The sequence below is a fragment of the Aspergillus brunneoviolaceus genome (genome assembly GCF_003184695.1).
Source record: "Aspergillus brunneoviolaceus CBS 621.78 unplaced genomic scaffold BO95scaffold_17, whole genome shotgun sequence".
In the NCBI taxonomy this organism is placed as follows: Eukaryota; Fungi; Ascomycota; class Eurotiomycetes; order Eurotiales; family Aspergillaceae; genus Aspergillus; species Aspergillus brunneoviolaceus.
In genome coordinates, this window is record NW_020290747.1 from 242,845 (window position 1) to 256,915 (window position 14,071).

Sequence of the window (14,071 nt, forward strand, 5' to 3'; positions counted from 1 at the left end):
CCATCACACGGTTCTGGAGATCTTGAGGAAGCTGGCTGAGCGTCTGACTGAGGCGGCTTTCTTTGGCCAAGTAGGCACGTGACTTGACTTATCTTGACTGTCATCGACGGGACAAAACAAACACCTGCATACCTTACTTATACAAACACCAGGAAAGCTTCGGATTGAATAAACCTTTGATTATCTAAGATAAGAGCAAGGCCCCGAATCTCGTGGGCCGCCTTATGTAAAATGCATCCCAGCACCCGTCTGGGGAGTCTGAAATCGGCCTCCATCCGAAGGCAACAAATAAACAATATGTAGAAACATTAATGCGCCATAACATTTGGCATGGGAATCAAACCGAGAACCCGTCAACCTCGAATCCTTCTCGATCAAATCAATGGCTGGGGGACGGCAGGCAAACAAAATCATCATGCATGCTGGAGGGAATCTAGAAAGTCGTCTAAAGAACTGATCATGTCCAAAGAAGCACAGCTAGTCGTCATTTAGGCCTTGACCTCGTACTTGCGGCGGAACATGTCGTCCACCTCAGTCAGGTAGTAAGTGCCCGGGAAGAGGGTCTCCGTGTTGCCGGAGGGCTTGAAGTTCTTCTTCAAGTGAGCGTGCTTGCGGAGATCGCACATCTATTCCAGCACGATTAGCATTCTGCAACGAAAGATCAGCGGCTCGATGGCTCCTTACCTCAACATAGGACTGGGGAGGAAGAACAACGCGGCTGTTGAGACGGTTGATCAAGTCGAGCTTCTCAACAATGGTCGAGACATCACCGACAACCTTGGCGCTGAGCATGGAACTGGCGAGACCACTGCCGTAGGAGAAGATACCAATGCGCTTGGGCTGGCTAGGGTCGAACTGGACGTAGGACAGCAGACTGGCCAGACCGGCCCAGACGGTACCAGTGTACATGTTACCGCAGAGAGTGGCAACCTCAATGGCGGGCTTGACACGCTCAGCAAAGCGCTTCTTGGTCAGAGCCATGAAGGTCTTCTCAACGTTCTTGTCGGTAAGAGACTTCTCGTAGTCCAGGTCACGCAGCTCAGGGGCGACCTCGGCGAAAGCCGGGTGGGTGGGGTTGGCGAGGAAGTCGTTGTAAAGCATACGGCCGTAGGACTTCTGGACCAGCTTGCAGGTAGGGGCGTGGTAGGCGAAGTAGTCGAAGCGGTCCAGACCGGTCTTGGACTCGTCAGACACGCCGTTGGTGCCGTTCTGAGCCTTCTCCTTGAGAACCTTCTCGCGGGCGTTGAAAGCCTTGTAGCAAGCATCCACAGCCTCGGTGTAGCAGCGAAGAGAGAAGTGACCGTCCACGACAGGGTACTCGCTGGTCAGGTCGGGCTTGTAGAAATCGTAGGCGTGAGTGACATAGGAGGCACGCAGAGCGGTGTCGAGCACAATGGGGGCGTCGGGGCCGATCAACATAGCAACGCAGCCAGCACCACCAGTGGGGCGGGCAGCACCCTCAGCGTAGAGAGCAATATCACCACAGACAACCACGGCATCTCTGCCATCCCAGGCGGAGGACTCGATCCAGTTGAGACTGTTCAGCACGGCGTTGGTGCCACCATAGCAGGCGTTAACGTTGTCGACACCCTCAACGTTGGTGTTACCGTGGGGAGCCAAGAGCTGCATCAAGACCGACTTGACGGACTTGGACTTGTCCAGAAGGGTCTCAGTGCCAACCTCGAGGCGGCCAATGGAGTTGGGGTCGACGTTGTATTTGCGGAGGAGCGAGGAGAAGGTGGTCAAGCAGATGGAGTAGATATCTTTGTTTGGAGAGAAGCACAATCAGCACTGAGTTCCGGAAAATTTCAACAACTCAACAGAAGCATACCTTCACGGTCATCGCAGAAGCTCATCTTAGTCTGGCCCAGACCAATGGTGTATTTGCCTTCGCTGACGCCATCGAACTTCTCGAGCTCGGCCTGGTCAACACACTGACGGGGGAAGTAGACCTCAATGGCCTTGATACCGATGTTCTGGGGACGAGCAGCCATGGTGAATTAGGAGAGAAGGGAAAGTGGGATGGTGGGGAAGAGTGAAGGTTAATTAGGAGGATTAATGGAATAAGTCCAAGGAAGGAACTTTTTGAAGTGTTCAACGAAAATCACAGAGAAAGAAAAGAAGAAGGGATGAGAGGATGGAGGATGCAAGTGAGAATGAGAGAGGAAGTTCTAAGTAAAGAAGAAGAGAAAGAAAGAGGGGGAGAGTCGGTATATAAGTTGTAGGAGTGCAAGCTGGCTGGTACGTACAGAGTGTATCTACAGTGGGGGTTGGTGGACTACGAAGACTGTTAACTACACAGTAAATACTAGCACGTCCCGGGAGTGCATCCCAATTATTCTTTTATTTTATTTTCCTTTTTTTTTTTTTTTGCCCCCGTTCCTTGACCACTTCAGTAGGCTAACAAAACTAGCCTGCAGGGGGTGGGGCTTGCCGACAGCCCCTCGTTGCTGGTTGGCGGCTTGGTGGCCTGAGGCTGGCCCGAGTCCAGTCTGATTCCTTCTTTTCCTTTTCTTTGCACCACCACCACATGTTGTGCTGCTGCTCTGCTGCCGCTGCTGCCCGGTTCCGAATCTACTCATCCTCAACCGCAACGTGAGACCTATAACTATAAATCCTACTCCCATACTGTTCTTATATTATATCGAAGATGATCAAAACTCACCATCCTCCTATTCAACCCCCTCCCATTTCTGCCTGTGCCATCTAAGATGACGCGGATGAGACAATTTTCTCGGAATGTGCTCCAACAGTCAGATCCACCTCCTAATTTCCACACTGGTTCATCTGAAGGTGTCCAGGATCTGGTATACGCCGTACTCTTCATCCTATCTCCCGATGCGGATGGATGCGAACTGTTTCGATCCAACCACAGCCGGACTCCCCCTCAGCGCATTATTACACAAACTGCCTTGCCCTTGCTTTTAGTCTGATCGACTTGTGTTTGTTATGGAAAGGATCCGTAGCTGAGATTGAGTGAGTTTACTTGACCCCGTTCCGTCTCCGTTCCCTGGGTGCTTCCTTTTCACCGACACTTACGGAGGTAAATCGCGGTATATTCGGTCCACCACAACAATACACTTATAAGGGAATCTCCTGCACGTCACCTTGCGAACTGACACCACGTAGTCGCTGAAACTGACAACAAATCGATCCTGTCACTGCAGTAGCTTTCATGAGCTATCAGACTGCGGGACCAGATCTTATTCCACAATTAGTGGTCTTTTCCTGTGGTAATCCTCGGTTGCCCTCGGGTGCACATGGTACGGTACAGGAGCATCTCCTAGCATTAGTTGGGTGGTGACGATAGTGGCCTACACCTATTGTTCTCGCGGACAATATAGAAACACTCCCGGGGCCGGCAATCCAACACACAAAATTATCTTCTCCCGCTTGCGTGTCTGGACGCATGGTGGGGGTAATCGGTCAGTGATCCACCTTGTCCTCTCTTCCAACCACCCCAGTCCCTGCTGTCTTTCGGGTGACTCGGACTTGTGATACGAAGGGCTGAATACCTGTCGAACCTCAACAAGGGAAAGGTGTTCTGGACGTCACCATGGTCTGCATTTCTACGTCGGGACTACCCAGCGGGGGTGCCATGCCTAGATACAGTATGTCAGCTTACAACATCGACAGCGACAGCGTCAAGGTTCCAAGCACCATCAAACCAAATGCTGGATTTGAATCTTCATGCCTAATAATATCCACCCGAGGCCAGAGGGTGTGTAGGTCACCAAAGGGATTGGGGCCTGGCAAAATAATCAATCTTATCTTGTGGATCTGGCCGGTGGGATCTGTATAGGACGCTCCATTCTTGCCGAGATCGCTCTTTGCCCAACCCTCCAATTCGGCAACTTCCCATACAGGATCTCCTGGTGGGTTCGGATTCCCAAGGAGCGAGATGGAACGATTCTGTCTACCTTCTTTGCCCGCTCGCCACCTCGGGTTTTACCTTTCAAAGAATTTTTTCTCTGAAGCCAGGCTAAAAGGTCAATGAGAGTTGGTGATAGGCGTGGCTGCCGTTGCCCCTCTCGTTTGACATCCCTCCTTCCAAATGTGTCTGTTATATGCCCAGAAGAATCCTTGTAGTAATGAGGGTCCACTTGCTGCGCAAGTCCTCGCCATGGCCTCCAATCTTGTTCCAGCATCCAGTGAAGTTGTCAAGGTCGGAATCATTCCGGGTCACGACGGCAGATCCTGACTATACTATCGGAGACGAATTTGAAAATAATGCAGTGTAAGACATTGAATGGTCTGTCTAACCCGAGGGAGATTAGATCGACATTTGTCTCCGATTTAATGTACACATGTAGGTGCTCGAATACTTTCTTCGAACCTCGAAGTAATAATAAAGGATGATTTCGGCCACATTCAGGCGCACTAGAAACATTGTAAGCGAATCTTTCTTAGTGAATTGCAGGGCCGTATCTAGGCCTCGCATTCGATAACTACACTTTCCCTCCTAAATTGTTGCCAAGTCTATAATCCTAGCACGCCTGCTAGCATTGCTAGCATTTTCTTACTAATCTAGGGACAGCCATCTTTCTATCCCCCGATGGGCAACAGCGGTACTCCGTAACGTGGCTGGTATGTACATAACGGTACAAAACAGATACCGAACATACTCGCCGTGATCATGCTGATGAGGGACAGTTTCATGGCGTATGGAGTGTGTATTCAGACCTCCGTTATGATACCGCCTACAACACTTGCGGACCTACCGTTGAATCCTCCTCGTCATGCACAAAAAGATTCTGTTGTTCATGATGCAGTATCATCATCCATCATCATCGTTATCACCTTTGAGACTAACTACTACATACATCAGCATAACCGTTGACAATGTCGATCCTCGACTCAGTGTGTGTGTGCCCTGACGATCCGGTCGGGAGAAGTCTGATCCAGGAACCCAGAAGAAGAGCCACCGAGGGAACTCTTCTGCCTAAGGAGAGCCGAGCCGGAGCCAACTGAACTGAGTGAATGGACGGACTGCGCCACGCGTTATCCCGTAAGCCTCTCTCTCAGCTGTCTCTCTGAGCGGCTTGATCCGGGGAAGACCAAATCGAACTCAAACTAATCATCTGTCCTCCACCTAACCATCAATCACCTCCCTATCGATCGATCCAGGTCGCAACTGCCCCATTATCGGGCTTCTTTCATTCTTTTCCTCAAGCCCGGTTGCACTGCTGACCATTCTGGATGCCATTAATCGCATTCTAGAATCCCTGAACCACCGGCTTCCCCCCCCATCCCCGTCCCTTTCTACCTTACCCTTTACCCATCCCCCCCCCCTCCATCGTTTCGGGGGGAACTCCCCTTGCCAATCATTTTCTAAGCTCGCCATTCGGGGAGCATGTTTGCGCTTGTATCCTTTGCCTCATTCAGATCATGATCCCACTGATTCTCCGCTGATTTCTGTATCTGTGATACTATCTACGTCGCACGGCTCCCGGGAGCTCCATACCTCCCGCCATGGGTAACGATCAAAAGTTCGACTACGAATCCCTGCCGATTCCTACCTACGAGGAGGCCATCGGTGCCCGTCCTGGCTCTTCCCGGTCCCATCTCGATTCGTCCGACGAAGCAGGGGACAATGCTGAACGACAAGGCCTTCTTCACCGGAGTGGTCCGGATACCACTCCGCGGGCGGAGGCCCGACCTCGTGGCTATCAGCCTCCCACCGTCGAGTCCGCCCGCAACAGTATCGATGACCTCGACTCGACCGGCTCGAGATCGGAACGAGGGTCCATGGAAGAGTTGCGACGGGAACTCGATCAGATGGACGTAGAAGATGGCCCGCAGTCATCCTCTCGCCGCTCACAGTTGCGGTCGCGATTCTCGAAGCGCTTCAACAACTTGACTCGCTCCCTCTCCTCCTTCAATCTACCATTTCGCCGCTTCCTCCCTACGTTTCGGTTCACGATACGTCTCGACGATGCTCGTGCAGGGCTGAAGAACAACGCGTGCATGATATTACTACGTCTTTTCGGAGTTTTCCTGGTGGTCACCGTGGTTTATATCTTCTTCATATCGGACATCTTCAACATGAATACTCGATTTATCATGGGACAGTCATACAGTGCCGCGTCCGTGGAGAACTTTGTTCAGGGACATATCAACGAGACCAATATCGCCGAGAATCTGAAAAAGCTGACCGCCTACCCTCATATGGCCGGTACGGAAGGTAGTTATGTGCTTGCAGAATGGGTGGAATCGGAGTTCAAAAAGGCGGCGTTCGACGAGGTTGAAATGGAGGAATTCCAGGTGTACTTGAACTACCCTACTCCCGACGGCAGACGGGTGGCTATTGTGGACCCTCCTCAATTGGCCTGGGAGGCAGCGCTGGAGGAGAAAGAAGAGCAAACGTTGGTTTTCCACGGACATTCAAAATCTGGGAACGTCACGGGCCACCTTGTCTACGCCAATTTCGGCTCTCGCGAGGATTTCCACTACCTAGTAGAGCAAGGCATCGACGTGAATGGATCCATAGCGCTGGTCCGCTATGGAGGCACGGAGTCTGATCGTGCTCTCAAAGTCAAGGCCGCCGAACTTGCTGGCGCGGTAGGCTGCATCATTTATTCGGATCCGGCGCAGGATGGCTTTGTCCAGGGTCCTGCCTACCCCGAGGGACGTTATATGCCGGCCGATGGAACACAACGTGGGGCAGTCAGTCTGATGTCGTGGGTCGTCGGAGATGTCCTCTCGCCCGGGTTTGCCTCTACGCCAGATGAAAAGAAGAGGCTCAAACCAGAGGAAAGCCAGGGGCTGCCGAATATCCCCAGCATTCCGCTTGCCTGGCGCGACGCCCAGAGGCTTCTTCAAGTCCTGGATGGCCATGGTGCGCAAGTGCCAGAAAAGTGGGTTGGCGGCGTTCCGGAGGTGAAACAGTGGTGGACGGGAGCCAAGTCCTCGCCAACCGTCAATCTCATGAACCTCCAAGATGAGGTGGAAAGACAGCCCATCTACAACGTGGTTGGCAGGATAATCGGCTTGGAACAACCGGAGAAGAAGATCATAATTGGCAATCACCGTGACTCATGGTGTCTCGGAAGCGCCGACCCTGGCAGCGGTACCGCAGTGTTCCTGGAGCTGGTTCGGGTCTTCGGGGAACTTCTCACCTTCGGCTGGCGTCCTTTGCGCACTATCGAATTCATCAGCTGGGATGCCGAAGAATATAACCTCGTCGGTTCGACAGAGCATGTGGAGAAAGAATCGAAGGCGCTCAAGGAGAACGCTTACGCCTACATCAACGTCGACGTGGGAGTTAGCGGTCACGAATTCGAGGCCGCTGGGTGTCCCCTCTTTGAGCGGGTCGTCACGCAGATTCTTGGCCGCATCACAGATCCCATCAGTAATGAAACCCTGAAGGATTTGTGGCAGAAGAACAAGAAGAGACTGGGTCCGCTGGGAGCCGGGAGCGATTATGTGGCTTTCCAGGATATCGCTGGAACCTCCAGCGTGGACTTTGGCTTCGCTGGCGAACCGTTCCCTTACCACAGCTGCTACGAGAATTATGACTGGATGACGAAATTTGTTGATCCCGAGTTTCAGTACCACAAGATCCTTGGTCAATTTTGGGGTCTTCTGATTCTTCAGATCGCAGACAGCCCAATCCTGCCCTATGACCTCGAAGGCTATGCGAATCACGTGGGTGGTTATGTCAGCGACTTGGAGCAGTATGCCAGGTCGAAGAGTGTTCCCATCGCCGAAGCAGCATCGGAGGCCACGGTCACCTTCAAGCCTCTATATGAGGCGGCCGTGAAGTTCAAGGCCGATGCGGAGCACTTCCAGCAATGGGGTCAGATCTGGCACGATGCTGTTTGGGGCGCTGGCGGATTCGAGAACAACGTGATGGCTGTGCAGCGACTGTCGTACAACGCGCGGATGGCTCATTTTGAGACCAATCTCTTGGACGACCGACCAGATGGCGGAGTAAGTCGTTCCTCTCTGCTGAATTCAATCTCGAAACTGACTGAGTTTCCTAGGTACCGAACCGCACGCAATTCAAGCACGTGATCTTCGGGCCTGAATTATGGTCTGGCTACGATCCGACCCTTTTCCCCGCCATCCGAGACAGTATCGACGCGGGCAACTGGACTCTTACTCAGGAGTGGATTGATCGAGTCTCGGACATCATCTCCAGCGCGAGTAATAGCCTTGTTCACGACTGATACTTTGGGTCCACATCTCGTCTATAATCATTCCACTTTCTATAGAAATACCCCTCCCCCTCTTGTTTTCCTGTCTGTCTCAGCTGCGGTGGCCACCAAGCAGCACCACATCACACCTGTTATATATATGCTCACCTTACACACCACCAGCTCCACTGCACAGTCTTCCTTTTTTTTTGTCAATGTTCCATTCTGTGTGTATCATTTGCGCCGCATCCTGAGAGAATCTGGCCTCACAAATAACCCCTCCCCGCATCCCGCCCGTAGATAGACCACCACACATCATTCCCTTGGAGGAACATGAACATAATGGCATGTTCTTCGAAGTGCTTCTTTCTTTCTGTTCCCTTCTTGACAACCATATCTCCTGGCCTCTTATCTCTCTGTACCTATCTTCTCAATCTATACGGTGTTCCTTACTGTTTCCTGCACTTAATTCTGATTCTGAATACCTTTCGCGAGGTACTGCTCCTGAATTATGGGTGGCTGTCTCGGTCTAAGGGTCAGATGTATGACTCTGATTCGTCTTGCGCAAATGCATCATCTACCTCCCGCCTCCCGCCGCTTTGCTTTCTTGTTCATGCGGAAAGGTTTCATCGCAGCCAAACAAGCACCCAGAAATAACTCCCATGAACCCACCTGCAGCTAGCCAGTGCACCCCCGTCCCGCTGCCGCTCCTCCAGCTTTGCAGACAACGCCGGCGAAACAACCCTTCAAGGTTCTCAACCCCCTGTGCTGGAGAGATCCCAAGTGCCACCACCTCTACCCAGCATGCCTAGCTTACTTCCCTACTCACGACTAAGCCCGTGCACTGTACTGTAGTGTACTGTATACATCCACCGATCCATCACTCGAACCCAGCCAGAGAACGGGACTTGGGTTGCAGCGGGCTTATAGAGGATTTACTCGGGTCTAGATCGTGGTCCTTATCATCCTGCGTTTTCTCCCCTTGTTTCTGGGCCGGGGCGAAATAACCACACAGTCACAGCTGAATTGAAGCCGCAGATCAGTCTGCCCTGCCCTGCCTGCCCTGCCTGCCCTGCCCAGCCCCATCAAGAGATAAGTCGGGGATGCCCCCCCCCCCTCTCATTCGACTCAACTCATCCAATTACATTACCCCATAGGCAGAAACCGTAGGGCCCGGTGGGGTGATTGACCGGATCGATATCCTGATACTGTACCTATAGTCTGTGCCAGATAGTAGACCAGGGTAGAATAGACTAGACTAGACTAGACTACTCCGTAGACTACTACTACGACAAGTCCTTCGAGCTCCTGCCCTCAGAACCGGGCCCTACAAACCAAACCCTAGTTATGAGCACCGTCCCCCATTCCCGGATACAAGCATGGACGATTAGGGATCAAAAGTAATTGTTGGGTTGATGATTGTCAAAGTGGACTAGATAGCTACGGAGTACTCATGATGGAGCCCTTGATCATGTAACGAAAGATATATCTAAACCTTACGAACCATTCTACATCAGAAGAAAATCTTCGAGTTTCTGTCCTATTGACAAGGAGGCATCTATCTGGAGAGTCAAGCACATACTAATCCACAGATATGTATTCTGACAGGGTAGGGAAGTAAGTACTATGTTTACCATAAGGCTACAGCCCAATCCAACTCACCGAGCCCCAAGATCGAGAGAAAGAAACCAATCGTGTCAATATAATAAGCACTAACTAGGTGTAGTTTGTACTAAGCTGTACTGTACTGTACGTTCATGACGAAAACAACAGACAAAAAAAACCAGACCGCCCAGATGAACATGAACAAGAAGACGCCGGAGTTGACATGTATTAGAACTCAGAACAGTACCAGAAATGAAAAGAAAACGAACACCCTTGATGCTGTATGTGAAAACTTGCGCCGTGTCTCTTTTATGTGTGTCAAGATCAATAGCCATCGGCCCAGTTGAAAAAGCCCTGATTTATATATACAATACATGTGCTCTGGGGGTATGAGTCGAACAGGAAAAACAAGATGGAGGTGGGTTCGGAATGCGGGATTAGGATTGATGCATTAGTTTAGGTATGAATCGCCCCCAGGGTGTATATGCTTGTGGGCCATAGACAGGTTTGGAAGGAAAGAGGTGTGGAGGAGGATTTTGGATAGGTCGTGTCGTATAATATAAAAGGTTGTCGTTTCGGAGGTCGTCAGCGGGAGGTGGCTGGACTGTACAAGCCATCATCACTTGCGGAAACTCTCAACGCCCAGCGTTGGGGTCTCGACCAATCGATCGCAGGGCACGCCCTCATCGCGACGGCGGGCGAAGAAGTTATCGCACTCCGACACAATCTGTGCCCATTCCGCTAGTGCTCGGCCCGCGTATTTGCTCGCCGCGAACCGATCGTTCATGGCAAGCTTGAAGTCTAGCCCATCCGTCGTCTTGTCGGAGTCAGCGGTGTCCTCCGTCGGCGTCTCGTCCTGGTCGTCGGAGTAGGGGCTGGTCTGTCGTCCGTCACTCATGGCGTCATCATCGCCCTCGGTAGCGGACACATATTCGGAGGTTGTATCACATTCCGATTGCTTGGCCAGGGCCTTGCGCAGCTGGAGATGTAGTTGTGACCCCACGGGAAGGCAAGGGGTAAACAGTCGCTTGTTTTTACTCGGCCACTGAGGCCGATCCATCCATTCCAGCGAGAATTTGAATGAGTACGGCTGATGCGCTGTGCGAGGCCGCCCCAACTCCCCGGGCCCGTTGGGCTGCCGCCACTGATTGTCTGGTGGCTTCTCTGCCGTCCCCACTGCATCAGAACCAGAGGAGTCTGACTCATCGGAACTACTGGACGAAGACCCTTCACCGCCAGTTCTCGAATTCGACGACCCCCCAAACATGGCTCTCAGAATACTCCATTTCTTCTTGGTGGGTGGTTGGTTCTCCGCGGGGTCCGGCTTCGATAACGCACTACCTGCGAGAGTTGATTTCTCCGCTGGAGCCGGAGGTATGACGCGATCGAAGGATACAAAGAAACTAGACGGAGACAGCTGGTTATCGCAGCGAATAATGATGATCCTACGCCCCGGTGCCGGGGTACAGGGAGCGGACGACAATGGTGCCGAGATCTCTTCCTCGGCTTTGGCCTGGAAAGCCTGATAGTACTTCCAGGTCCGCTGCAGCCGGTTGTAGAGTGTCTCATATATGGTGGTGTCGAGCATGGTCGGGTCGTCACTAAATCGACCTAATCTCCAACACAGCAGACGCTGGAAGTATGCTCGAACCATGGGACTCCAATGACTGAAATAATGGTAGAACAGAGACTCGTCCAGGAGGAACTTCAGACAGAGGTCGGCTTTCCTCTCTTCCGAGGCGGTCCAAGTACTCCAGATGCAGAAGAGAAAAGCGAACACGCGCACCTCAGTAAGAGAGTTGTGGCTTTGCATCATCTGACGGCAGACCTCCAACCAGAACTTCCAATCGAACAAGTCGGCTTCGATGGAAAGAGAATATCGGGTGACGATTGGGATGACTTCCTCGACGAAGTCACACAGAAGAAAGCACGCGTTATGATCGAAAAGCGACGTTTTCTCCGCAGCAGCCCTCATTATGGTACCAAAGGACTCCGCATACAATAGCCTGGCATGATTCGGCTCGAGGGAGGATTCGGAGAGAAAATCCCGCAGCAGGATGATGAGACGATTTTCAGCCATCAATCGATGGCTGTTCGCGGTCCCCAAGGGCAGCGCCGAGACAGCTGCATCGGCACCCTCAATGAAATCGTCGAACGTGACAGCGGACGCGGTGTGGGTGCTGTCTGGCACCTGGGGTACTGATTGCTTGTACAGTGTATCCTCCAAAACGACCAGAAGCTGCGAGTGGACTGGCAACAGGCCAGGTGCCAGGATACGCTTTGACTTTTCTAGCTCCGGTGGCAGCGCATCCGCATAGAGCACATGAATGTATTTGACAAAGACAAAGAAGAGATCGGTGTCTCGACCGCACCATCGAGTTGCCCAAGGGCTCTGCCACGGGATTTGAGCGGTACTCAGTGGAACATCGGGCTTTTGGCGAAGATACCGAACAAGTGCCGTGTGAGCGTAGAACGATAGACTGCGCAAGGCGGCCGGGAAGTTTGCGGTGAGTTCCTGGGCCAACGCGCGTGTTCCGCTACCCTTGTCCAGTTTTGACTGGTCAAGGACTCGCCGGAAGACGCTCGGTGGTGTGTTCCACAATCGCACAAGAATATCTGCCACGCCAGGGCAGAAAAAGAATGCATAGGCACAGGCTTTCCCGCAAAAAGCGACCAAGCTGGCCGGAGCATGTCTCATCGACATCCGCTCCACCACGAAAGCCATCTGGGAGAGCAGGTTCTGAATGAAGATATTCCTGATATTGTGGTGGATAGATTCCAGAAGAAAGTCTGAGCCCGAGGAACCATCCGACGACTCCGATATCGACGTCGATGCATGTGTAAAGGACCTAGAGAAGTTTCGACTCGACGGAGGCATGGGAAATGGTATTCTCCATTCCGGGCGCGTCATTATTCCTACCACCGCTTCCAGATACACGGGTCTATCGGTTCCAGATATTGACTGATTGTTCTTGCCGTTCAGCATCTCCATCAATCCAATCCACCATTTGTTGAGAATATTGACTCGGCGATCTAGGTCTTCAGGTCGCAACTGCTTGAACGACGAGTGCGAATGGCTGCGGTTGAGAAAGGGTAATAGGGAAGAGCGAATGACATTTGCCTTCAAAGCACTGGACTTGGACTGGAACCTGGACAACGGTAAGAAAAGATGTCCCATACGAATATCCCTGTCAACAAACTCACTTTTGAAAATCAGCCTCGAGATTGCGGAACACTCCCCACAGTTCATCCTTCTTGCGCGGAAATTCCATGCTAGCGGCCAGGTTCGCGGTGGCTGGTGTTTTGGGCACTGGGGGGAGCACGGGTGTCGAAACGTTGAGTGATGCGGCTAGCTTTTCTAACGATGTTTTCGGCATCAGCGACTGAGGCGATGAGTTGCTGGGAGTACTCGATCCATCGAATCGGCTCTGAGTAACGACAGCAACCATGGGGCGCCGCGGGCGCTTGTTCAGTATAGTTCTTCGTCGGGTGGGAGCCGCGCTTTCAGATTCGGTGCCCGAGTCCGACTGCAGACTCGATCGCGATGATCTGGATGATGCTACCGGCGGATTCAATGTCGATTGCTCCTCCGTCCGCAGGGACCGAAGCCGAGAGCTCTTCCCGGGTGGAGGCGAGTTCGACAACCATGGTTTCCGGGCCAAACTGACGAGTCTCCCTGACATCGATCGAGCCTTGGAGGGACGGGCTACCGGCGACGGGGGTCTCGTTTCGGTGGGTTCTTTGGCTGGTAATGAGGTCGCTTCTGAGCCGGTTGTCGAGTCGGACAAGTCCTCCGCGGATACAGTGAACCGCGAGACGGCAATGGTGGGCTTGTTCTTGGAACGGATGGAAGTCCGTCGCAAGATATCCTTACCCGCTGCTACATCCTCTTTTGACGGTGAATCCGACTGGGTGGGATGTGTGAGATCGGAGAATGTTCTTCGGAGGCCAGGGTGAGCGGCTGCTTGTGCTGCCGCGAGGTCAGGAAGGTGGTTGTAACTGGCGGCGTGATTGAGAAAGGCATGTTCGTCATTGGGTTGAGTCATGATAATTTCGGAAGAAGACATGGCCGTGGTTCGTTCGTTCGGGTTATGAAACGGTGACTGTAAAGGGCCCTCGAAAGATGCACATCTCCCCTCCAACAGAGAATTGGATCGAAGCTCAGGTGGACGGTTGGGAGGCCAGCTCCTCTAGGTACAGCAACTGCACGACACACGAGATTAAACCATGCGCTCAAAGACTTTTCCCTCCTAGCATTAAAAGTAGCGATTACTGCAAGTGGGTTGCTGGAAACAAGGCGCGGAGGCTGTGGAGGGGAGGGCGGGCTG

At 52.4% G+C, this 14,071-nt stretch overlaps 3 protein-coding genes across 3 annotated transcripts; 1 reads left to right on the top strand and 2 right to left on the bottom strand.

Annotated features, from left to right (window-relative positions):
- Positions 1 to 173: 173 nt before the first annotated feature.
- On the bottom strand, positions 174 to 2,280 carry erg13 (hydroxymethylglutaryl-CoA synthase). Its single transcript, XM_025586027.1, has 3 exons — positions 1,832 to 2,280; positions 685 to 1,763; positions 174 to 626 (listed from the first exon to the last, which is right to left on the bottom strand). Exons 1-3 carry the CDS (start codon positions 1,992 to 1,994, stop codon positions 489 to 491), a joined length of 1,380 nt encoding a protein of 459 aa, XP_025444584.1. The 5' UTR covers positions 1,995 to 2,280; the 3' UTR covers positions 174 to 488.
- Positions 2,281 to 5,082: 2,802 nt separating this feature from the next.
- Positions 5,083 to 8,583, top strand: BO95DRAFT_440756 (M28 family metallopeptidase). Its single transcript, XM_025586028.1, has 2 exons — positions 5,083 to 7,932; positions 7,986 to 8,583. The coding sequence occupies exons 1-2, from the start codon at positions 5,473 to 5,475 to the stop codon at positions 8,169 to 8,171; spliced, it is 2,646 nt and encodes an 881-aa protein (XP_025444585.1). The 5' UTR covers positions 5,083 to 5,472; the 3' UTR covers positions 8,172 to 8,583.
- Positions 8,584 to 10,362: 1,779 nt separating this feature from the next.
- Positions 10,363 to 13,810, bottom strand: BO95DRAFT_357759 (DUF1765-domain-containing protein; the record flags this gene model as incomplete). The annotated part of the gene is made up of 2 exons (XM_025582370.1): positions 10,363 to 12,892; positions 12,948 to 13,810. 2 exons carry the CDS (start codon positions 13,808 to 13,810, stop codon positions 10,363 to 10,365), a joined length of 3,393 nt encoding a protein of 1,130 aa, XP_025444586.1.
- Positions 13,811 to 14,071: the final 261 nt, after the last annotated feature.

Coding starts and splice junctions, on each gene's coding strand:
- BO95DRAFT_440756 (XM_025586028.1), top strand. CDS start 5,473: ATGGGTAACGATCAAAAGTTCGACTACGAATCCCTGCCGATTCCTACC. Junction 7,933..7,985: donor ACGACCGACCAGATGGCGGA/GTAAGTCGTTCC, acceptor TGAGTTTCCTAG/GTACCGAACCGCACGCAATT.
- erg13 (XM_025586027.1), bottom strand. CDS start 1,994: ATGGCTGCTCGTCCCCAGAACATCGGTATCAAGGCCATTGAGGTCTAC. Junction 1,764..1,831: donor CTTCTGCGATGACCGTGAAG/GTATGCTTCTGT, acceptor CTCCAAACAAAG/ATATCTACTCCATCTGCTTG. Junction 627..684: donor CTCCCCAGTCCTATGTTGAG/GTAAGGAGCCAT, acceptor GTGCTGGAATAG/ATGTGCGATCTCCGCAAGCA.